This window comes from Amaranthus tricolor, chromosome 3 (assembly GCF_026212465.1).
Source record: "Amaranthus tricolor cultivar Red isolate AtriRed21 chromosome 3, ASM2621246v1, whole genome shotgun sequence".
Classification (NCBI taxonomy): Eukaryota; Viridiplantae; Streptophyta; class Magnoliopsida; order Caryophyllales; family Amaranthaceae; genus Amaranthus; species Amaranthus tricolor.
In genome coordinates this window covers 33643629-33668980 of record NC_080049.1, presented here as the reverse complement: position 1 = coordinate 33668980, position 25352 = coordinate 33643629, and the positions used below count along the sequence as shown (strand labels likewise).

General features: G+C 34.5%; 3 protein-coding genes and 1 pseudogene across 4 annotated transcripts; 2 read left to right on the top strand and 2 right to left on the bottom strand.

Annotated features, from left to right (window-relative positions):
• Positions 1–227: 227 nt before the first annotated feature.
• Positions 228–5341, top strand: LOC130809127 (uncharacterized). Of its 2 annotated transcripts, none has more exons than XM_057674768.1 (5): positions 228–809; positions 3722–3821; positions 3921–4056; positions 4750–4845; positions 5092–5341. In XM_057674768.1, exons 1-5 carry the CDS (start codon positions 443–445, stop codon positions 5212–5214), a joined length of 822 nt encoding a protein of 273 aa, XP_057530751.1. In that variant the 5' UTR covers positions 228–442; the 3' UTR covers positions 5215–5341. The 2 variants fall into 2 exon arrangements, with proteins under 2 accessions (XP_057530751.1, XP_057530752.1); XM_057674769.1 differs by having other exon boundaries at positions 266–809; positions 4750–4879; positions 5092–5230.
• A 1851-nt stretch (positions 5342–7192) lies between these two features.
• Positions 7193–16018, top strand: LOC130809124 (serine/threonine-protein kinase VIK-like). The gene is made up of 11 exons (XM_057674766.1): positions 7193–7756; positions 9374–9448; positions 10343–10459; positions 11143–11237; positions 11342–11462; positions 11555–11634; positions 13272–13331; positions 13423–13544; positions 13620–13705; positions 13813–13928; positions 15468–16018. Exons 1-11 carry the CDS (start codon positions 7421–7423, stop codon positions 15592–15594), a joined length of 1335 nt encoding a protein of 444 aa, XP_057530749.1. The 5' UTR covers positions 7193–7420; the 3' UTR covers positions 15595–16018.
• A 503-nt stretch (positions 16019–16521) lies between these two features.
• On the bottom strand, positions 16522–19568 carry LOC130809126 (transmembrane emp24 domain-containing protein p24delta9-like). Its single transcript, XM_057674767.1, has 4 exons — positions 19236–19568; positions 18953–19162; positions 16874–16950; positions 16522–16789 (listed from the first exon to the last, which is right to left on the bottom strand). The coding sequence occupies exons 1-4, from the start codon at positions 19437–19439 to the stop codon at positions 16645–16647; spliced, it is 636 nt and encodes a 211-aa protein (XP_057530750.1). The 5' UTR covers positions 19440–19568; the 3' UTR covers positions 16522–16644.
• Positions 19569–19800: 232 nt separating this feature from the next.
• LOC130809125 (uncharacterized) lies at positions 19801–24399 on the bottom strand (annotated as a pseudogene).
• Between the last annotated feature and the right edge of the window lie 953 nt (positions 24400–25352).

Genomic DNA, 25352 nt, shown 5'->3' with positions numbered 1-25352 from the left:
ATTTCTTATCAAGTGAACTTGCATATTTATAAGCAAGTTTTATCAACAATATGTTAAACGCATTTATATTAGTATAAATCTATTAATTATTTTTGAAACTATTATTAACAATAATAACATAAAATACATTAAGTAAAAATTAAAATTAAAAAATATTTTCATTAAGACTATTTAATATGAATAAACAAAAGAGTCGTCAATTATTTGAAGTCTAGCTCCACATTCCCTCCCAAGTCCCCACCTAAGCAATAAAGATGAAAAAATCTAGCTTGAAAACTAAAAATCCTCTCTACTAACCCCAAAAATAGAATTAATTTATAAATATTATACAACATGTATTCATATTCAAGATTGTCACTCTTCTTCCTTTAACAAATTTGAATTACTTCAAAGGCTGCTCATTGCTGAACAACAAGAAGTAAGAACTCAAAGAAGAGAATTAATGGATTCTCTGTCCTCTGTATCTCCTTCAATCATGCTACCTCCTCTACGCCATCATCTCAACCTCAATAACAAATTCAATTTCAATTCCTCCTTTCTCCCTCCTTTATCTTCCAATTTTTTGATTTCCCAACCCAAAAGTAGGAGGAGGAATTTTTGGGTGTTGCGCGCTAAATCAATCGAGAACTCTTATGGTGAATCCAATGGTGATGATGAGTCTGGGACTGATGATGTTGAGGTAGATGAAGCGCTACGATTGGATGGGACTATCCCTGGAACTTCTGATGAGTTTGTCAAGCAGGTTTCATCACGTGCTTATGATATCCGTCGCCATCTTCATGAATCTCTCGATTCCAGCAGTTATGATGGTACCCTTTCTCTCCTTTCTTGAAATTTGTTTGGCTGATTTAGGTTTTAGTAGATGATTGAGGTAGTAATTACGAATATTACAAAAAAAAGGGATGTCGGTGGCATTATTAGATTTTAAAGAGAAATCAACAGTGAATTTGTGGGTTTTTATTTCATCTGATTTTGCTTACATGTGATGTGATCAGGTAACTTTTTGTAACTCTTGTTGTTAGTCTTCAAAATTATAATTTGGAAAACGGTAATGAATGGAATGGAATTTGAAGTTATTTTGAATAATTATGTTCTAAAGTTTGATTATGGCAGCCTGGAAAGGGTTTTCGGAAATTGGAAATGGTAAGATTTGCAGTTTGTAAGCTGTTGAGGTTAGTTGAATGGTTAATGTCATAAGCTTGATGTTATTTTGCAATGGCAAACCCCTAGCCCTGACGCTAGGCGCTAGACAATAGGCGTCAGGTAGAGGCTCGTTCCTCATGGGCTTGAGCTTGAGGGGAATAGGTTTGCGAGATAGGTACACTTCATCTAACATGAGATAGGTTTACTTGTTTTTATTATAGTAACAAATTATAGTTTCACCTGCGTCTACTAGGAGTGAATTTTTTATAATCAAACAAGTAGAAAAGCCAAAGGAAGGGATATTAATCGATTGAAATTAATGTAAATTTGTAATGTATAGGTAAATTCTTATAAGTTGTGACTATGCACAATCCTAGACTGAGCTTTTAGTTCTAGCTCTAGGACGAGGAGTATCTAAACACTTGGAAATAACTATAAATCATTCAGCAGTACAGTTTGAACCTTATTATCTCAGGTAGTTGAACCTTAGAAAAAAATTCATACCTTCATGTCCTTGTTTATTATCCTAACTGGAGAGAATGGGGATGGGGATGGGGATGGGGATGGAGAGGAGTATGAAGAAATAAATTTGTTGCTGAAGGGACAAGAATGGTATAAAGGAAAACATGGCATCTTTCCTCCCCCTCATGTAACATTTCCTAGGTTTACAATGAATCTGAATTGTTTTCAGAAACAAGGACTATAGGTGAGGAGGGGCCAAAAATTACCATATCGACATCACAAAAAAGTTGAGCTGAGGGAATCGAAAGCGTTAGTATTGTATTGTATTGTATTTGAGCAATTCTATTATGTTGACAATGAGACTAGTGAACATTATGACGTAAACGTAGTAAAATTAATTTATGGGTCAAATGCCCAATGTATGCGATTTGTGAAGGTGGAGCCGGTTTTTGCCCACTAGTATTTCCACCATCAAGAAGCAGTTTGAACATGATAGGGACCTTGGTATTCTAGTGTCTTAGGTTTATAGTGAATTCAAATTGTTTTTAGAATTGGTTTAAACATGGTAGCGGGGGGCTGTGTAATTAGCATCCATACTTATTGTTCCAGAGAGAGATGATAATATTTTGAGATGACTTCGTTTCAATATCTGAGCCATCATTAAATTACGCATACATCACAATTTTCTTATAAAAAAAATCTATATGCTCACTTAAAAACTCTTGTTCTCTGTGTGTTCTGAAAAAAAATAAACCGAATATACAGGTTTGAATGTTGGGAATTGTTATAAAAAACTGGAGACCGAATTAGGGTTGTAAATGTTGAATTCCAGGTAAATTAAAGTAAATGATTCTTGGTAAAAATTCGAGGTTTGAATTGCAGACCTAACTCAATACACATGCTTGCCTTTGTGGCTTTAGCACTGAACCAGAACAGTTTACTAATTTTTTACATCACTAAAAGTCTACGTATCCGATTATGCTGTTCAATTGGGGGACCTCTGCAGTACCTCGCTTTGCTTTGGGCTCACTAACTGACCTATGTTAAACAAAGTCACCCACCACTTCTCTTTTATCAATGCATAAATTAGTCAAAAATTCACAACCAAGGGTGGTAAAATTCTGCTCTTATCACCCCTCCCTATTAGGCTAAGTGTAAAAGCATTAATTACTTGCCAACTTTTGTTGAATTTTGGAGCATTTTTAGTAGTATAAACAGGCTGCTCATCACTTGCATTTCTATCATCCCACCACAACATCCTTGAGTGGTAAAACAAAAGTGAGTGCAATATTTTAGAGTGAGTTATTGTAAGAACAAGAGTGAGCTACTACAATATAGTAGTAGTAGTATATATTGTAATCTTATATGTTTCTAGTGCTATTATTATTACTTTAAGCATTAGTTGTTCAATACCACTCTAAATTTTATTGTCCACGTTATTATTTTGTTATCCTTTCCACGTAAATATACCCCAAAATTCTCTACAACTTAGATAGTTTCCACTAGTCTAACAGACTGAAGGCAGTAAAAATTTTCATAACTGTCATGGAAACACTGGGAACGTACTCTTATTGAAGAGTTTTTTAATGATAGCATCAAGCATTTGTTTGAGCATGTGACCAGTGACCTCAGGAATAATCTCTTCTATTCTTAGTTAGATGGGTTGGTGGCTGATGATAATGATACTTTCTTTCCACTTGTAGAATTTTCAACACCTATAAGATTAATTGAGGATGAGAGCTGGTATGTCAATTCTGATTCAACCTCTATGAGCATGTGCTTATTACTAAACAATAAATGAAGATAAAAGGTTTAAAAAAGTTAAAAACCGAAAAGGACAGAAAGGGAACCTACTAAAGATAATTAATTAAGGGACAGAAAGGGAACCTACTAAAGATAATTAATTAAGAGCACGAAATTTCGTATGGGCAAACTGCCAACTTTGAATATTTGTAAAACATGCTTCCTTTGCTGTTAGGATGCATATATTTCTATTGCTTCTCATGCAAATGGTTGTTACTTAATACTTGTTGAATTCTATAATGTTACATGCCATTTTATGCTGTTAATTCCTTGCCTGTTCCAATTGCCTGAACAATAATTTTGCCTTTTTTAGTATTGGATGCCAATCCATGGAGAGAAACTTCAAAGCCTGTGTATGTTCTAACCCAGAAGGAAAACCAGCTATGTACGATGAAAACTCGAATGAATCGCAGGTTTGCTAATTGCTAGTGGTTCTTTATTTAATAGTTTCTGCTATCACTTCCAAAACTGGTGAACTGTTTCCGTGTTAACACTTCAATTTCTTACTACAGTGAAGTTGAAAGAGAGCTTGGGTTATTGTTTTCAAAGGGGAAGAAATGGGGTTCTGAATTCGGCAATCAGACTAAACAATCAAGAAGCAGCAAAAGGTTTCAAATGGTCGTGGAGGATGTGAGGGAGGGAATACTTGTAAGCCACTAATCTCTCTTCTTTTTCTACGTTTATTGGCGCATCTTCTAGGAAGAGCGTGCAAAACTTGCCATGAATCTGTTGTTGTCAACCATATTTTCACTTAAATGAAATATTTGGCTGTTATCTAAACTTATTTTTACTTGAAATGAGCATAACATAAGATGAGATAAGATAACTTAGGTAAAGAAGTATTTTGCAAGATCATTGTCATCTCTATGTGCTTGTACTTTTTGTTCGAGTGAAACTGTGGAGTAAAATGGAGCGGAGCAAAAAATATAAGGGTCCTATTTAATTTTGATATTTAGAAAATTGAGGCCCTTCGTCAACCAACGTTGGTAGGCTTTGAAACCCTAACTTGACTGATGAATTATAAAGAGTTTGTTAATATATGACAGCCCTAGGCAGTTGGGCACCTTGAATGGGCCTAGAACCGCCCTTGGTACAATAAAATTATGAGCTTTCTTAATTTTGGATTTTGTGTACATTTTTATCTAATTTTTTAACTCATGTTGTATGCATGGATGGAGAATGGGTGTGTGTATGTATGACGCTCCCAAATGGATGCGGTGAAAAATTGGAATAATGTCTTGCATTTGTTACTGGAATAATTACTGCTAGTCCGACCTTGTTTTCTTTTTGGATCGAACATCATTCTACTCTTTTTGTATCAGAAATTGTTTTTCTATCCAGGTGTTTGAGGACCAAAATGAAGCTGTGCGATACTGTGACCTAATGCAAGGCGGGGGTCAAGGATGTGAAGGGGTTGCCGAGATAGAAGCATCATCTGTAAGAAATCGATGCATTTCTACTATGTATAATTGTACGCTTTTAATTAATAGCTACTCATGCTTGTTTTCTTCAACATTATATATATTTTCAATGTGCAAAAAAAATTAATAAATTGAGATATTGTTCGATTGCATTTCGAGAGTGTAGCTACGAAAAGAAATGGATGGTAGTATGTTCTTAATTTTTCTATTTTTTCATTTGCGAAGACATGGATTGATTTTGGCTTAAACGTGAATTTTACAGGTTTTTGATCTTTGCCGAAACTCAAGAGCTTTGGCTGTTCTATTCCGAAGAGGCAGGACACCTCCTCAACCCGAAAGCCTCCAGCTTAACTTAAGAGCTCGAAAACGATCCCTCGAAGACTAACATGTTTCACAACTCCCAAAATGTGTAGAAAATTACAGGAAATTAAACATAGAAATACAATGATTATATTGTATTTGTATATATATATATACACACAACTGAAAGCTATACATCAACTAATTGCATATATCATCATTTGTGAGTGACATTACATATGTTTAGCATTTTCCGTATTTCTGTTTGATTTTGCATTGCAATTTGTATGTAGCAGTGTCAACTTTCTCAACTCGGGGATGAGGAACTCATATCTCATATGAACGATATCCGATTCGTCTTTCTTATTTGATTACTCTCTCCCTCTATCTAAGATTTTCTTAATCAACAAAATATCCGGTTTACAAAACTAAATTACATAACCAAAAATTTACAATAGCCGTAATAGCTAAACCAATACCTAATCACTGAATTGAAACAGACTGACTTTTCAGCTAGTTAATTAATTGACTTTTAAGTTAAAATAAAAAAGTTACTTTTATTGGCCTTTTTTATTAGCTTTTTAGCTTGTTAACTCATTCTTTTAATAAATGGTCAACCGTTAATATTGAATTTTAACAAACATATTCCTAAACTGGTAGCTTATAAACCAAACAATCTAGTTGGTTAAACAAACCAACTAAAACGACCAGCAATCAACGTTCATTTATCAAACACACATAATCATATAAAACAGTTTGAATGTTAAAACCAAAATTATGAATGTCTCCCTTTTTATAGTTGTGTGTAAAATTTGAAGGGAGTCATTTGTTTAGAATTTAAAAAGAATATGTTAATAGTCTTGTTAAGGTTTGTTTAGGGGATTACTCTTTCCGTGTCTTCAACATATTCCTAATGAACAAAAATATTCAATTTACAAAACTAAATTACATTAACAAAAAAAAAAGTAATAGCTATACCAATAGGCAATACCTATAATCTCTATGTTTAGACGGACACTGACATGTTACGTAGTTCATTTTTGTGTTTGCTTCTAATTTTTTGGCCAGTTAATTGGCCTTTTTACCCAACTAAAAATAAAAACTTAATTTTTAAGTTAGAATAAAAACTTGTTCGTTAGTTTTTTTCATTTTCTCTAATAAATGATCAACTGTCAGTATGGAATTTTAAGCAATATATTCCCAATTGACTTGCTTATATAACCAACACCTCTAGTTGGTTAAACAAACAACTAAACAGGCCAACGATCAGAGCCGTCTTAAAAAATTTGGGGTCCTGTGCAAAGCTTTTATTTTACCCCTAATTTATAGCAAATATATTTTCTACGCTCTATTATTTTGCTACGTTTGACTTTTTACACAATCCGATGTATTATTTTGATCTTTTATGTATTGAACTACACAAATCTAAAAATTATAAAAAGTTAATATTATAAAAGTATGCGATTAGACGATTCAAACAAGATCCCACTTGACTATATTTTTTCTTACACATTAGCCGCAATATATAAAATACATTTGAACGATGAACAGTGTTAATAACTCTTATGTAGCAAGTAATTCAGAACGGAGAAAATATTTATTTTATTAATAAACTTTAACATATTTTTTTATTAACTTTTTCATATACAAGAGAAAAAGAAGCGGTCAATCACTTCCTACACCCTCAAAGATCCCCTACCACGATCAAAAGTCATTTATCTACCGACCAGATTAAAAAAATTGAAATTATGCCAAAAAAATTGTGCAAAAATAGTAAATTATAAATTAAAATGTAAATTAAATAGCTATTAATTATAAATTAAAATGTAAATTACACAATCTCAAAAGCAAATATATAAATTTCAAAAAATTAAATAGTTGCCTTTTTCACCTTTGAGATATGAGTTTGATTCTCACCACTAATTTCGTGTATATTTATCTATATAGATTCTCATATATATACTATACTAAATGATATGCGGAATAAAATATACAATTTTATAAGCCAATAATCAAAATTGTTAATAAATTAAAAAAATTGAAGAAAAAGAAAGAATCTAATCTATTCCAATACAAATATTTAGGGAAAAAAGATAATTGAAAAAATGTAGAAACGGAACAAACGGATACACAGATAGAGTAATTCCACTACCGCGTTCCTCCCTCTTTCTTTGTCCTCTTATTCTTGTATTTGATCATTTCCCTTTTCCTTACTCCAATCCCCATTTCATACTTGTTGTTTGATTGATTGATTGATCGATTGAATTTGAACCGTAAATTTACCGGAGATAATGAGCGACGGCGGAGGAAGTTCGTCTGAAGGTGGGTGTACGGCGGCGACAACGACGGATACGGGAGATTTGCCGACGAATAAAGTAGGAGAGAAGCAGAAGGATAAGGAGAAGAGTAAGGTTAGCAAGACGTCGGCGATTTTATGGCACGCTCATCAAAACGACGCCGCGGCGGTCAGGAAGCTTCTAGAAGAAGATCGGACTCTTGTCAATGCTAGGGATTATGATAATCGAACTCCTCTTCATGTTGCTTCTCTTCATGGCTGGATCGATGTTGCTAAGTGTTTGCTTGACTTTGATGCTGATGTCAACGCTCAAGATCGTTGGAAAAATACCGTATGTTTTTCTCTACCCATTTTCTTTTGTTTTCTAAAATTCAACGTTTTTTCAGTTTGTTTCCTGTAGTGATTTGAGAATTTCCACGTCTTAGTTTTGAATTGTTATTTTGATGTGGGATTACAGAATATTGATTTTTTCTGTTGATCTTGGATTGCTTGATACTTGTACACAAATTGTTAATCTGTTCACATTATTGACTTACTCGATTTCTTTCTTTAATTTTTGAACTATTACTTTCTAAACCAAGCAATCGTTGGACTTTTGGTATTTTACACTGTAATTACCTTTGCAACTTTTACTCTTTACATGCGATAAATGCAATGAGTCCTTTGTTTGATGGGGGAGAATACATCTAGCAGTATGAGTGTATGACTATTGCTGCTGGCTAGATATTAAATTAATACATGTTTCTTTTGTTTAAAACGTCTGTCGTAATTGTTATATGAAAATTCAAGAAACAGTTATAATCTAGGCAAGAGTTACTTTATAAATGTCTTGTATCCCACCTATTTAATGGAAATGATGCTAGTATGATCCACTTTGGATGATCAAAGAGCGTTGTTCGTGTCCGTAAGAGTTTGAGGTTTGTGATGTGTTTGCAAAGCTCATGAGTACAAACAATATGAATATCAAGAGCTGGGAAATACCTCCATGACTAAATTTTAATGTTACTCGACGATTTTATGATTTGGGAATGGTACTTTTGTGACCCATGATAATTACATTTAGCGAATGTATAACTAGTTTAGTTTTAAAAGGCGCATGGGGCTTTAAGGTGCTAAGGGTCTCTAGAGCCTAAATTTTAGGCATCAAGAGAAAGCGCTAGCCTTTGGGCACGAGGCGCTCTAAAACCCAAGAAAAAAAAATTGAAAACCCTAAAAAAACTCAGAAAAGAGAGGAGATAAATAGCGAAGAAGAGAGAGGTTACGTACATAGTGACTACGCGCATCGAATGGGCTTATGGGGCTAAGACAAAGAGGCATTCTTAGTTGCTTGCCTTCATGCGTTATAAGGCACTATCCTTAAGGAATCGCCTCGCCTAGCCCTATCAAGGTGCCCAACCCTCCGCTTACCCTAGGAGCTAATCTTAGGCGATCCTGGATGAGATTTTCAAAACTAAGTGAACTAGTAGAGGAGGCTTGGCTAAATTCTTTCCTTATAGAGAAGATGTTACTACATCTTCATTGCCTTAGATGTATTGATTATTTGTATAGTTTGAAAACCACATCTTTCAACAATCTCCTTGGGGTAGAACAATTGAACTTTTGAAGACCGATCATCCTAGATTACTTGCTTTTCCGCAACATGTATGCATTTTAGTGCTAGATGATGACTTTATTTGTGAATTTTTAGTATTAAATAGTGTAAGAGCCTCTTTGTGAATGTCCTACCTTGATTTGGCCTAGATATATTTTTAGGCTTTGTTTGATTATTGATAGTATAGGTTGATCAAAAGTTGTCCTTTCTCTCTGGAGCATAAAATCTTCATTTCCGTATCTAATAAATCGAATATTGTTGAGTCATATTGTACTTTTGCTGTTTGTCTGTAGCTAAGGTTTTGCATAGTATAATTAGTTGATTTGCTGTAGATAACAGTTTTTCATTGCGTGGCAGCCTCTTGCTGACGCTGAAGGAGCAAAGAAACATGGGATGATCGAGCTTTTGAAGTCATATGGTGGTTTATCTTATGTAAGCTTGCTTCCATATCACTGTAGCTTCTTTTAATAAATTTTTTATATATACTAGCTGTCTCTTAGTGGTGTGCTCTTCACATGGAAGCATTATGTCATGTTTTGTACGAATATGTGATGTGACATGTGATAATCACTGATATTTTGCACCATTTATCTTAAATATCTGTGTACTTGTGCTGATCCCTTTTTGAAGCATTCTTGTTTTTGGATTCAGTGCATCATTTCCTGTGTGTTTTCATAAAGGCTTTTTTTCATAGTAAATAAAGGATTTATTCTTTCAATCACCATCTCGCCATTTCTCTTCCCTCTAATTCTTTCTACCCTAGTGCTTAACATGCTGCTAATAGCTAGATAATACATGAAAAAGCAATGACTTGAATGGGGTAAGTTTGTTATAGGTGATCCCATGGTTCATAGTTGCTCTTTGTGTCAAAGTTAAAATCACTTGGATATGGCTATATTTGACTTGGATTCTGATGTTATATTTCTTCTTCACCTTGCAAGTCAAATTCTTTAGTGAAACAGTGTATGGAAGTCATATTTATGTGAGTTCTACAGGACATCTTGACATCTAGTATTTGTACACTAAATTCTATACAAAACAAATCTATAAAGTATCAACATTCACTCAAAATTTTCATTTACTTATTTTTTGTCATTAACCTATTGCTTTTCCTGCATCTAATAATTTACAATATGATGGTTCTATGTTACTCAAAGTTAATACTTTCTCATAAAGGCATTCATGTCCCTATGCACACTCCCTTTAGTTTGTTTTAATGTGTTAGTGTTACTATATTAAGCTTCTCATCTGTTCATTTAAGATATGCATGAAGTAGTGTTATTTGTTTCCTTTGTAGTTACTAAGTATTTTTTTCTTAACATTCAGGGCCAAAATGGGAGCCATTTTGAACAAAAAATTGTGCCCCCACCCTTGCCAAACAAGTGTGACTGGGAGATTGATCCCGCTGAGTTGGACTTCTCAAATTCTTCTATGATTGGAAAGGTGGGACACTATTAACCTTAGAATTAGTATTAAGCTAAATTTTTGTTGGACTTATTATTTCTCAGTGTATTGACATCTTGATCTAAAATGTTGATGAAGCTAGATGAAATTTGGCTTAGATGAATATGAAGTAGTTTATAATATGCTAATCGTGGTGATTATAGAATCGTATCTTTCGAACTTCATCCATTGCGAAACCTATCTACAACTACATTTGGATTGGTTTGAATGAATTATGTAGCATTGAGTATCTGTTAAAGGTTACAATGAGACACTAATAAATGGTTGTATGTGGTGGTGGTTGTTTAGACTTTGTTGGAGAGAAGTGAAGGGGGGATTTCTCTCAGCATGAGCTTCAGAACTGTTATATGTAATGGATTGTACCTCATGATATGTTTCCAGAAAGAATATATTTCTTCATTTCAAACATAGCCTATAAAGCGTAAAAGTAGTATAAAAATCAGAAAAAATAAGAAAGTAAAGCCAATGATACATTTTTAGAGTTAATGCAAGCGGAAAAGTATTGAATTGTAAGCATCTTACCAACTAACTGGTTATTTGCATGTAGAATTTATCTTGAACCATTCTTGGTTTTGCATAAACATCTTAATATAGCATTTGTTAGATTACATGCTAATAATCTTATTATGTGCTTGCCCTTTGTTAATACTGGACCACTACAGGGATCATTTGGGGAGATTTTGAAAGCCCAATGGCGGGGTACTCCAGTTGCAGTCAAGCGTATACTTCCATCTCTTTCGGATGATAAATTGGTGATGTAAGTTTGCTTCATGATACTATTTTTCTTTTGAACTTGTATTATGGACAACTTTACTTTTGTTAATGATGTAATTTGCTAAGCAATCTATAATGCACGTTCAGTCAGGATTTTAGGCACGAGGTCATTTTATTGGTGAAGCTTCGTCATCCTAACATTGTTCAGTTCCTAGGAGCTGTGACCGAGAGAAAACCCTTGATGTTGATTACTGAGTATTTACGAGGGGTATGTTGATGTATAAATATTTTGTATTTGAGTTCTAATGCACTTTAGCTCTAGCTAGATTTTGATTGTTCTGATCTATGTTAATTTTGTAGGGTGATCTACATCAGTACCTTAAAGACAAGGGAGCTCTTAGTCCATCAACAGCTATAAATTTTGCGTTAGACATTGCAAGGTATATCTTGAGAACTCTATTACCAATCACCGTTCTTGTTCATCCCATACAAATTTTATATACTGATTGTACAAATTGAGATTTTGCTGAGAAATGTTTTGATTTTTAGAATTATACTAATAGATGTCTAATTACTTTCATGGATAATGTTAACTGTGAGATTCTAAACTGTTACTAATGAATTTTAACACACTTACAAGGGAATAGATGTTAGGAAAAAGGAATGGGCAGTAAATGAAATTATACTCCCGTGCCATATCAAACTGTGACATATCTTTGATTCATCATTAGTGTCCAGAGATGCTCAATTTTAGACTCATCTTTTATTGTATTGAAACCATTAGGTCCACCTATAATTGTAGATATTGGACCTTTTTAATAAATATTAGTTTTAGCTATTATACTTCAAGCTTGTATTCAGAGCAGACCATGAGCCATTTTGGAAACTATGCATGATGGTCTTGTGTGATAGACTATATGCCCTGGCAGTGTAACCCGAAAATGCAGTATCTTAGTACGAAAAAATGGCAGATTGTAATGATAGTAGAAATATAAGGAATGGAATTTGTAATGTAAAGGCCGATTTATATTAATATAAATGTGATAATGTATCCAAAATGATTACTAAAGCGAGAGTAAAAGTACAAGCTTTCTAGAGGCTTACACTCTCCAAGATGATTCAGGAACTAACACGATATTTTCTGATATATATTTTTCTTTCTCTCCTTATGTATTTATTTTACTTTCCACTATTAGCTTATTTCCCAAGCTAACTAAGCTAATTACTATAGTAACCTGACTGATAATCTCTATAATAATGCTCAGAAAATGTGCTACATTACATGTTGTGAACCCAAACTTTAGGAAAAGTGTGACAGTTATAAGATAGTTAATGTTGGAATGTCATGGGAGACTCTTTTAACACTGCTAGAAGAAATATGATGATAGCTTCCTTAGAGGGAAGTCTGACAATTGTGTTTTCTAAAAGTCCTCTACTTTTCATCTGTTAACAGTTTTCTGGGGTTCAAAGCTTCAATGAGAGCAATGCTTTTAGTGCAATGTCCTGGCTGACTTTAAATGTGGTCAACATTGGAGATGTGGTGATTGTTTTATAAATTGAGGAGTCCCCGAATGACTCAAAGAAACATGTTTGGAGTTTGGATAAAAGTAAATCTATTTATGAGTTTATTTGGAAGAATGGATCTGTTTGTTGTTGAAGCTGTTTTCTGGTTCTCGCCTGCGCTGTTACCTTGTGTTATTTTACCTTGCTGGTTCTTATTTTTCTTTGAGATGGACCACGAAATGTTAATATTTGCTCTGTGTGTGGGTGGGGTGCTCATTATTTTATTCTATAACGGGAAATGGAACAATATAGATATGGACTTCACAATTTTGTGTTTTCTTCCTTTCTCATTTTGTGTTACTCGCTTGAAAATTTTAGTCAACGGTCTTTTAAAAGGAGGAATTGTGGAGCAATTTTTAAATTCTTTCTCCCTTAGAAACCCTGTTATTGTTGCATTTTTGGTTCTAAGGTGATCTGGTGGAAGTTTGTTGTTTTTTCTTCTATATGCTGTTAAAAGCAGCTTATTTTTATTTGTTTATCTTGCTAAACTGACTCCCAATTGATGTTTACCCAGAGGAATGGCTTGTCTTCATAACGAACCTAATGTGATTATCCATCGAGATTTAAAGCCAAGGTAAGTGCAGACTTGCATTGGTTTTAAGAAGGTTTCGTTTATACCCATCTTGAAGCTTGGTTAACCTTAATGACTGTGGCAATGATTCCAGGAACGTTCTCCTGGTCAACTCTAATGCAGACCATTTAAAAGTTGGAGACTTTGGACTTAGTAAGCTTCTCAAGGTTAAACAGGCTCATGATGTGTACAAAATGACTGGCGAGACAGGAAGCTGTGAGTGGTTTGTACTCTTGTGCTTGATGGAATGTTTTTGTTCCTATACTCATTGTTTGACATTTGGTGAAACAGATCGCTATATGGCTCCTGAAGTATTTAAGCACCGGAAGTATGACAAAAAAGTTGATGTTTTTTCCTTCGGCATGATATTGTATGAGGTGAGCCCATTTAGGATTATATAGGAATCACAGCAATTAGGAGTATATTTCTTCAATTAAGAATGCTATATCTAATTTTGACCCTGACCAACTTGTAATTTTCTCAGATGCTTGAGGGAGAGCCTCCCATGGCAAGTTATGAACCATATGAGGCGGCAAGATATGTGGCTGAAGGACACCGACCTTCAATTAAGTCCAAAGGGTTTGTACCAGATCTAAGAGAGTAAGTCTCCCTTTTTTGGACTCCAACCAAATATTTTCTACCATGCTGCTTGCCCTTGGATGTTTGATCTTTCGTATTCAAAGTTTTTTGTAACTGTTTCTAATCTGAGTATCTGACTACCATAATCTGGAAATTCAGTCAATTAACTTTTGCTAGAAGCTTGTTTGACACCCAGCTCTATTCTATGTGTGTTTATAGTCTTCCTTTCCTCTTCTCCTATGGGGCCCTATAGTCATGACTCATGCCAAAATTTATTCTGAATAAAAAATGCTTTTTTTGTTCTACTATTTTTACATTCGTTCCATCATCTATCAAGTGCTTCCAAGTTCCAACTTTTGATTAGTTATTTTCTTGGTAAAATTGGTTTTCTTTCTGTTCCTGCTGTGAAGAGAACAATCAACACTCTCAACAAAGTTGAAGAGAATGCCTTTTAAGGTTCACAATGGATATAAACTACTAGGGAGGTTTGAGTTGCTTTTTCGGCTGTTTCACTCCGTATTCCTGCATAAGGTAGCAAACGAGGGCCGGAGAGGGGTCCTCCTCCGATGATTAGGTCAGTAAAGGTTACGATGGAATTGCAGGTAAAGCTTGTAAGAAATTTGAGCTATCTTTTCGTGAGAGAATAATACTTGGGATTCAGTAAAAAGTTATCGTACCTTTGGTGATGCATGGCATCGTATATCTATAGTGGTGGGCCTTAGGGGAGATCTCCCAAAACCCTAATGGCAATTTAGACTTTTACCTTAAACAAATTCTTTCTTGGGATCAGTGGAGAGGGAAATAGAATATTTCGTAAGTCTACGTGGTGTTTGGTGGTTTGCTGATCCTTATACCATGGTCCCCCCCTCCTTGTCTTTTAGTACACCTATATGGGTAGGGTACGAGGTAGGTGTGGTGCCTTGCCTTATACAAGTATTGACAGCTTTTCTGCGCATAACTGCAGTTGTCTCTTGACACGTCATCGTTTCCGTTGCCACCTTTCTGCAGGATCACCCATCCTGCAAGTATTTATGTTCTTCATTCTCTATCAGACTCTTTGATATGACCCTGCTGCTTCTGCGAGTCCTGTCGTCCTGAATTTTAGCCGAGGAGTAAGTTTAGTCTTCCAGGGAGTTAAGTCGTCTTTCTCAGGGAGCTGGGACCTCTGGAGGGGTCCTGGTTTTTTTCGTCTTGTCCTTCGTTCATGGTGGTGATTTGGGGTTTCTCCTGTTTCAGGGTCTTAGGACTAAGGGTCATGTTCCAACTTCCAACACACACACTTTCTATCGTCACTTTTCCCTCTTTTGGAGCCACTTAAATTTGTACTCTTGTAAAACTGCATCCACCCCCCTATTCAAAAAGCGAAAACTAACCTCTACTTTGATACCGTCTCATACCGAATGACATTCGCTCTTCTGTTTTTGTTGCAATAAATTCCATCTTGTGTATTCTGTCGAGGGGACAAAACAGAGAAAATAATTATTTCAAAAATTAGTTTGCTGTTTCCACTTACAGTTAGATTATGAGCTTGATTGTTAATTGTTCTGCTACTCCATACAGGTTAACTGAACAATGTTGGTCTGCTGACATAAACCAGAGGCCTTCTTTCTTGGAGATTCTTAAGAGACTCGAGAAAATAAAGGACAATCTTCCAGCAGAGCATCATTGGCATTTCTTTTCTGGATGACAAAACATTGAACTATCAATCTCAGAATCCGACAACTTGCTAGTTTTTCATACCCAATCATGTTTTGCCCATTCTCTGTGCAAATCTGGCTCAAGGTATCATCACCTCAGCCTTTCAGCCCTCTTCAATTTAAAGGAGGAAATCGCTGTGTATTAGCATCATTTGTTTTAACATTGGTTATAATTGAATCATTATCTAGTATGTCGAAGAACCTTTGTTTACAGTTACATGACTCCAACTTCACATACTAATTCCGATTTTTATATGCCTTGAAAAGGGCTTTAGATTATTTTGTGGTTGGACTGAGCTTGTATGTTTTTATCCCATCGTATGTAAATTGTAATATTTGTACTATGTTTGCAGTTTCTGTCTGTAATTGTGTTATCAGCTATTTAATTGAAAGAGTTTTTGAGATCCTCTTGAATGACTTTCCTCCATTTTTTTTAAGGGAAACCGAGTTAATCTAGTGGTTGAGACTTGAGACCTTGAGTGTTCTCTGTTTCATGGAGTAATTGTCACTTGTACCTGTAGAGTATGATTTTAGAGCATGATTCAAGTCTAAAGAATTAATTTCTTTTGTTACTTAAATATTGCCCCGGTTTGTCCTTTTAAACATTGTAATTTGTAGAGGCTATTGGGAATACGACGACTCAGTGAAGTTTTTTAATTGCATAGAATCTCTAAAAACAAGAACTGAGAATCAAACCCTAGTTACAAAGTTGGAAATGAAAGCCCTCAACGACTAGGCAGATGAGTCAGTGAACTTAAAACCACCGAGTAAGAGGCATACATAACAGTCATGACGATAAGGCTCTTTTTGGGTCAAATTCAAGAGGCCGTGACCAAGAGAGGTTACATCTAGTAGTCATTTTACATTATATACCAACATAAAATGAAATGAGATAAAAAGGAAATAATAACAAATGATGAGGACAAAAATTGTCATAGAAGTATATATCTCCAACAAGAAAATCTTTATAAAATAAACTACAAGTGATTTGATGTGATTCTGCTACTTTCTTGAAAAACTTTACAGTTCACTCTAATAATCTAAAGCAGCTTTTTTCTCTCAAAGAAATGCTTCAAGTGCCAAAATTGCAAGCCAGCAACTGATAAGCAAACAACAAATGACAGTAATCCTAACCAAAACATTCTAGAGTTGGTAGCTCTGTTCAACGCTTGCATCTCTTCTTCCCTGAAAATCAAATATAATTTTTACCAGTTCATCTCTATCTTTTCCAATAACTCCTAATGTCACATAAGTAGGTTAAAAGCTTACCTATCCCGAAGATAAAACATTTCCTCATGAACGGAATTTACTGTATCCATTAGCTTCTTTAACTCTATCTCCATGACCTGGTACAAACAAAATTTTTGCTGAATCTCAACAATAATAAGCCACCGCCACCACCACCACTCCATTCATTAATCATAATATCAATAATTTCTTGTCCTATAAATGTGAGAGGTCAGCTAAACAGTGAGACTCATTTACTTGTGCGGAAAAAGTCAAAAAATCAAGATTATAAAAGCCAACAAGAAGCTAAGGCCTTAATACCAACAATGCCACAACAACAGCAATGGCGTAGAATAAAAAACATCTACATAGTCCAAAGGGATATGGAAACTTCCAATAAGAAAAACAAGGGGTTATATGTATATATAGAATAATAGGTCTCAATACAAATTTGCAAAATCAAAATAAGCATTCAGCATATCAACAAATTGATTAATCACATAACCATGTTTGCCGGCATAGAGATAAATTCACATACGCCCTTCATATCACTTATGCTGTCTCTTATTCTGTAGCCACCAAATACTAAATGTCAGAATCTCAACTCCTTAGAACTTGAACTGAACTTATTAGAACTAAATTAAACTAACTGAACTGATTTAGTCAAAAATGTGAGAATTAAGTGATGAGCAAGTCGCAAACTGTTAGAATGGAACTGAACTTATTGGAAGTAACCACGCCTAAGCTAATTACAACTAGCTTAAGTGTCATCCAAACTAAAGTAACTTTGGGCGAACATTCATTCTATCATGTTTATTTCCCTCCCTGTCTCCATAGCTTGCTTCTCCTCCAAGAGTTCACCTACTGAAACAAATCAATTCCAAAGTTTCCAGTAGTCAGCCTCAAAGATAAGTCATCAAATTATGTACGATATTTGTCAAAGACCAACTTTAATAAAGTCCAATTGCCAAAATCTCTCTTTTAAACTAACCAATGACAAAGACTACACTTCATCAGCATTATTGTACTGACATTATCCTTATTTGTATTTGACTTAGTCTATATGTGCTAATTCGAGCACAACTGGATAGCACCACTTTAATCCCCTTTTCAACCTTTCTTCCCTCCATTTGTTGTCCCTTCTCAAGGAAGATTTAATGAGATAATAGGGGAAATAGCGGTCATGCGAGGTAGGTGTACCCCATAAATGTCGAGAAACCAAGTCAAAAGCACCAAACCTCTCAAAGGTAGTGTAAAAGATAGTTATTGGTAAGAATTTATTTGAAAGGTGGTTTCTTGCAACTTCTATACTTTAAAAGTAGTTTCTTATGAAATTTTCAATTGTATTGAAGTATAATAATTTTCTCCTGGCTTTATACAAATTCACCTTCTCCTTTCGCCTAATAGTTCAAAAATTATATATACGTCTCAAGTTCTCGCCAATAACACACATAGAACTTGATTGTCAGCATTAATAAAGAAACAAGATCATAAGTCAGAACACAACCCATTCCCCCTACTCACCAAGATAGTAAACCATAAAAGTACTCAAGTTAAAGTCTCTTACAAAGAGCAAGACTGAAGTACAAACCTTACATCAGCGTATCAAACTTCCACTCATCATATTATAGATCTCCTCCTTTCAACTCTACTTTGGACAAAGAGTTGACATTTTCAGAATAACAATGGCATAGCTTCAATTAGTTAAGATCCCCATAGTCAAATCTTGCATTTGGTCAACTCAAGCTCACCCAAAGAATATATAACCTTAACTAAGAACCATGGCTTGTGAAGAACGGGACACAAAAATAACTCTGTTTTCAACCCACTTCAACAAGTTACAAGAAAGATATACCATCTTAATTTGATCTAGCTACATGAACAACACTACTCAGCTAAATTGCACTAGAATCCCAACTTTCCAAGAAAAAAGTTAAGATCTAATCAGCCTCTTTCATGTGATCATATTAAATGCAGAAAAATCACAAAAACATATTTGATCAACTCAACCAATAAAACTCCTTTAAACAAATTACATTATATTAACAAAAACCAAATTTACAACATAAAGACTTTCCTTTAAAGGAAAAAGAATAATCACGAGCTGAAAAGGGAACTTACATCAACGGTGCCCTTTTTAACAACACTACCCCAATCTTTGGCAGTAACACCAGTTTTCCAATCAAAATCAACAGTAACAGTCAAAGGTGGATTATGCTCTGGAGTCCAAAAACACGCCATATAATCCCCCGATTCTGCTGCTGTATACGCAAACTTCCCTGATTCCACATGATCTGCAGTGTGATAGTTATTCCCATGCGCCGATGTTACCTATCAAACCAAAAATTAGGGTTTCTTCTTATTCAAAAAATAATTATCAAAAGATTTATCCCAAAGTTAGTACCCGAACAGTGAGTTTGTGAGAATCCGGCAATGGAGTTCCTTCGTTAGGATTAACGATATGGTAGTTCCCGACGGCCATGGAATTGCTCTTGATGTCTTCGGAAATGCATTTTGTGTGACCTGATTGAAGATCAAATCTTAGGGATCGTGAAAGATTTAGCAAAAACCCTAGAATTATGAAAATTCGTAGGGATGTTGGGAACATTTTAGGGATCTAGAATTGGAGTTATTGTTATGTTTATACAGGCGATAATTTCGCAGTCGATATAGAGAAGAGAGAGAAAATGAAAGAGAGTCAAAGGAGAGGGAAACGTATTTGTATTTGACAATGAGTTCTATTGGATACTACTGCTCTACTTAACTTACGTGGCGTCTTTCTATTGGATGAAATACATTGAACAATAAAATGATGTCGTTCTTCCTTCCTTATTTTTTAATTATAATTTTCTATGAACGGGATGCACTGGGTATGATGATGATCCTTTGGGCACACCGATTATGTTAGATAAAATATGTGTTTGTTATATAAAGTAAGTGTTTAAGATATGTGAAGTGGATATTTATGGAAAAAAGATAATATCCACTTTATAAAATCTTAAACGCCTATTTCACATAGTATAAACACGTGTAATAAGTGAGTTTTTTTTAGACCGCTTGTGAAAGTATTGTCTCTCGAAAAGATGATTGAAACTCTGTCACAAGAGTTGTTTAAAACTACGGTTAATTACTCAACAAACGAGGGACACATATACACCTAATTATCCATAATGTTTGCGATGATTTTACCAACTTCATATAATATGAACACGTGCGACAAGTGAGTTTTTTTTTTCAACAGCTTATGAGAGTGTTGTTTCAAAAGAGTCTCGCCCAAGAGTTGTTTGAAACTAAGGTTAATAACTCAACAAATGAGGCCACACAAACATACCCAATTACCCATAATGTTTGTGATGATTTTAATACCTTAATGATGCATATTAATTAAAATAAGAAAGACAAAAGAGCAAAACAAGTAAAACGAAGTAGTATTTCCCATGACATTGAATACTGACCAAGTGACCCTAGTAGAACTCCAGCTTTCTAAAATGCTTCCTACAACAATGAAATAATTTTCCAGATTCTTTCCTGTAGCTTCTACCTTGCAACGAACATTATACATGTATCAGTAGATATAGGTACGTTACTGCTAAGTCCTAAGTCCAGTTCTCCATTCTGTAGCCAAAGATGTCCTGACTCCTGACTCCTGACTATTCAGTGAAGTGTCGCAAGAAAACCCAAACAATGTCAGCAGATCATAGGATCATGTAGACATCCTAGATTGACTTAACCCGTTGACCGTTGAAGGGGTTTCCTCGATCTCACCCTTAGGCCAGTTTGCCTACGCTCTTTGAGCATGCATTTACATCTTGATAACCCGCTAAGGCTTGACATAGGGTCTTTGCACAGAACTTGTACACCTTTAATATTCAGGATGAGAGAAAAAAAAACCTCGCTCAAACATGGGATGGAAGGACAGGAAGCTCTACTTCATCAAAGGAAAATAAACTAACTCGTCCATCATCTACATGCCCAATCTTTACAGGAAGGCCGTTGCTTTGTCTCTCCAGTTCTTTAAGGTCAGATAGCGAAGGTGGAAGGCCACTGAATAACAACACAGAAGTTAGCTAGAGCTTCACAAAAAACAGTTGTACATTTCCAATACTCTCAAATAGCCAAGAATAGCACTTCCTATTGCAATCAATTCTGAAACTGTAGTTTGTGAAACGATCAAACTATAACACATGCCTTACACACCATAGTTTGATGTCTAACAGGCATAAGAACATTTACAATTTTCCTTAAAAACATTATCTTGTAGAAGTATTATCATCAAAGCACAGCAAAAAGGATTTCCGTTTTGTTATTTTCAGGTCCAGAAAAGAATGTAGTCCGATTTATCGATCCAATCTAAAAAAGTAAAATTAAAGTTCTTTTATAAACGTCACAAAGGAAAACATTATGCATTCATTAAACTAGCTTAATCATTCAAAATGGCCCAAAAATAATGCACTCGCACACAATACTCCTTCCAATCTTCACATGTTTGAGAAATGTATGCAGGCCTTCAATGTTTCTAGGACTTCCACGATAAACATTACTCCATTGTCTCTTTGAATTTGCTACATAACGGAAATAAAAATAAGGACTTTTTGGATATTGTGTAGCAAATTTAAAGGGACGGAGGGAGATTTTTCAGTGCATCATGTATCATGCATGCACTGGAAAGCTCATATCATATGAAGATAATTTAAGACAGACATTCAGCTTAAAGACGAGCAAAATACAAGCAAATAAGAGAAAATATGCTACCTGGTCGAGTAGACGACAAAATCGGAGCATGTCTTTTTGAAAAGGCTGTTCGGAAGGAAAACTTCATAAACAGGTAAATGGACAACAAAATTTGATTTTTCGGGTGCTGTCTGCTTAAACTCAGGAGGAACATGAACTCTGGAAATAAGATTTACACCGTTAAGTTGCATAGCTTTCAGTGACTCAATGATGGAGGTCTTATCCACTGCTAAGTGTGAAGCATTATTGTTGGAATTTTCAAAAAGAATTGCGGAACTCCTCGTGTTCTTTTGGCTACAAGGAACGCCAAGTCTCCCTACAGTGTACCCAAGAGACTTATTAAGATGTTGATAAACCTTGAAACCCTCCCAACTGCAACTGTGCCTTTCTTCAATTTTTAGATACATATCTTTTAGGAAAAACTCCTTCCTCCTCATCAACAAGAAGCAGAGCCCCTATTTGTAATAAAAACCTATCATATTGAGTAATCAGAGACTCCAATCGAATTAAGAGAAAACAAGAAGGAACAAATACACCTTAGATCATTTTCAAACTTTTTTTTGACTGTACACTAAGATTATTTAACAAAACAAGTTCCCAGTATAGCAGGCAACCATTCAAAAGAATCACATAGATATCCATTTGGCAATTGCAATTAAACATATGCGAAAAGGTTTGTGTTGTTGAGGCAAATATACTAAAATGATTAACTCAAGCAAAAAGTCTACATGCACTTACAGTGTCTCTTCAATTGAGAGATATATCTCGCCATTACGACTAATCCCCATTGATTTCAACAAATTTCCCTTTTTATTTATAATCTCAGCCATACCCATATCATCTTTCCAACAAGCCTTCAGGACAATACTCCTAGTATTGAAAGATCACATGGTAAGTAACCAAAGCTTAGTCAAATTCCTTTTAGTAATGTACCTACTGAAATACATTACCTGAACTGCAATTTGGTTTGTGTGCCTACTTGACTACACAAGTCTTCATCCCCAGAATCCTGTGATGAGAATTCGGAATCACTCAACCTGCCTAAAGGACTTGATGATTGTTCTTCCTCCGCTCCATTAGCTATAGGTGTATCATTACTCATGTTGTGAAAGAAGAGATGCTTGAAATCTGATCCTAAAATCACAAAATCCTAATATTCATTGATAAAAGGAGAAAAAGAAAGTAATTCAACAACATTCTATCACCAAATGCTATTAAATGGCTCTTACCTAGGCGGGTTTTAGAGGGTTGAATGTACACAAACTTACCCTTTTAAAAACAAATAGATTGTCTTCGATAGACCCTTAACAACAAACATCATTTACAGTTTGCACCTTCATATGCTGAAGTTTTTTATTTTTCAAACATTTGAAATTTTGAGCCCACACCACAACATAAGTCATACTTGTAAACCATTGACAAAAAGGAGAAAAATATCTATAACCACAGACCCCTTCTCCATTTGGAACCATTTCTTTTTCTTTCTCATTATGCTACTGCCTGTAAAATCCGACAATTCCAATAACACCCACTTTGACTTATGCTATACCCCATACCTACTCAACATTAACTAGAAACCATCCCCCTATATCAATCCATCTCACTTGTCGGGGAATGAGGCAAAGCTTGCCTATGGCACTTTAATTATCCCTTTGTGCATATATTGTTGTCCAAGCACATGTAAAGGAGGAGGGCGAGCGATACCTGGTAGGTTAGTGACAACTAGTCGTAAAATCTAGTCACATCCCATGATCATGAACCAAATGATCTATTGGTTAATGTAGTTGATCCAAATCAATCAAGAAAATTATGAACCATCAAACACAGTAAACACTAACAAATTTCAACTTACTTTAGCCTAATATCTCAACTCAACTCAGCATGCACTTTTAGTCACGTAGGACATAGAACATTTTGTAAAATTTTAACTTGCCTTAGTCTAATACAACTCAGCATGCATTTTTTATTAGGTTAGTTTATCAATTAAGAATTAAATAATATGTAAATTTATAATAATAATTATAAGATATTGGGCTTTCTCTTTAATTTTGCCAAGTACCCATTGAAAACCCAACTATCTATAGAGAGAACCTTTTTCTTTTATTTTGCATAGGACCCTCAAAATGTAAAGAATGGCACTAGTTTACATAATTCATGGAATCAAAAGCCATCTCATTTGCCGCTCAGTGGAATATTTAGCGCATGAGTAAGTTGGTTTCATTAAAAAAAAAATACTCAGTTATGCACTGCCCAGTATCAAGACAGTTGATGCCCCACAAATCCAATCAGCAAAGTTTTCAAATCTCAACTCCCATGAATTCAAGCAAGACTCAATTAGTTGTGCAGTATATATATGACACAAAAAAGCAAACAAATGAAGAGTTTAAAATGAAAACTGAGTACAAATTGGAAAAACAAAAAAAAAAGAAAAAAAATTTGAACCTTTTATCCATCTTCCCAAATCCCGAAACAGTACAAAATGTAGCAAACAGAAGAAATTAAATTCAGGAATAAGTAGGAAAGACTGAGAGACTAACGAATTAGCTTTTCAGCCAGAAAAACAAGAAATTTATCCGAATGTTAAAAGGTATATTCAGTTATCCATACCTGATTTCAATCGTGAACTTCTTCTACAGTAAGAGATTTTCTCAATTTCCGTGGATTAAGTAAGAATCAAGAGGGTTTTCGTTTCCAAGTTTTGGGGATAATTCTAAATGTAATTGCTTCAATGTAATTTCTCAAACTTCATTACTGAACCATGGATTTTGCTCTCTTTTTTAATTTTCTGGGAATTAGATTTTTGACACTTCAATGTAAGCTTCAATGTAATTTCTCAAACTTCAATGTAATTGCTCTCATTAGATTTTTCTCTTTTTTAATGAGAAAAAGTATTATTTCTTATTTGTTATGTTATATTAGATCAAACTTTATACGTGGAAAAAGTTTGTTTGAAAAGTTGGAAAAAAATAAATAAATAAAAGTCTCACCCTTAAATACCACCACCAAATATTTATAATGGGGACTTTTTTATTTTCTATTCTAATTCTCTTCAAACGAATAAAGACTTAAACTTTATTTTGAAATAAAATCTCATTTCCTCCCTCAAATTCCTAATGCCAAACACCCTTAGGGTTTTCAATTTGAATCATCATTATTTTACTTGATTTTAACTTCAACGTGATTTTACTTTATTTATTTTTGAGTGTTGAGTCTTATTTGTTTGTTATAAGAATATTATAGTTTTTAAAGTTGTTATTCTTTTTGAATCTTAGGTTTTTTTTTATTTATTTATTTTTAAAAGAGATATTTTGTTATATAATGCTATGAATAGTGTAAAATTATGGTAAGGTCACGATCGTTGTAATGATATGATGATGTGGTAACAAGAGTGACGTGATTTTCGCAACGCCATATCAACAAATAGAGGTGTTCAAAACAAACTTGATGACCCGACTTTGAAACTACCTGAATCAAATTCGACCCGTTGACCCAAATAAACACCTGTAACACTGATGCATCATCACCTTATTTTTCACTATGATATTGACAAGCAAAAAAAAGGTGTTCATGAGATTCAAAGAATTTGAGTGGATAATGCACATAATTCTTCATTTTTATTAAAAAAAATTCATTGCAAGAAGATTTTAGAAGTAAAGTGCTAGAGCTGAGAGCCTGAGAGCATGTTGTTGGGCTGCTAAGGAACAGAACTGTGATATTATGTTGTAAATCAATAATTCTACAATATAATGTGGTTCAAAAATTATGAGTGCATTCATCCTTGCTTAGTGTT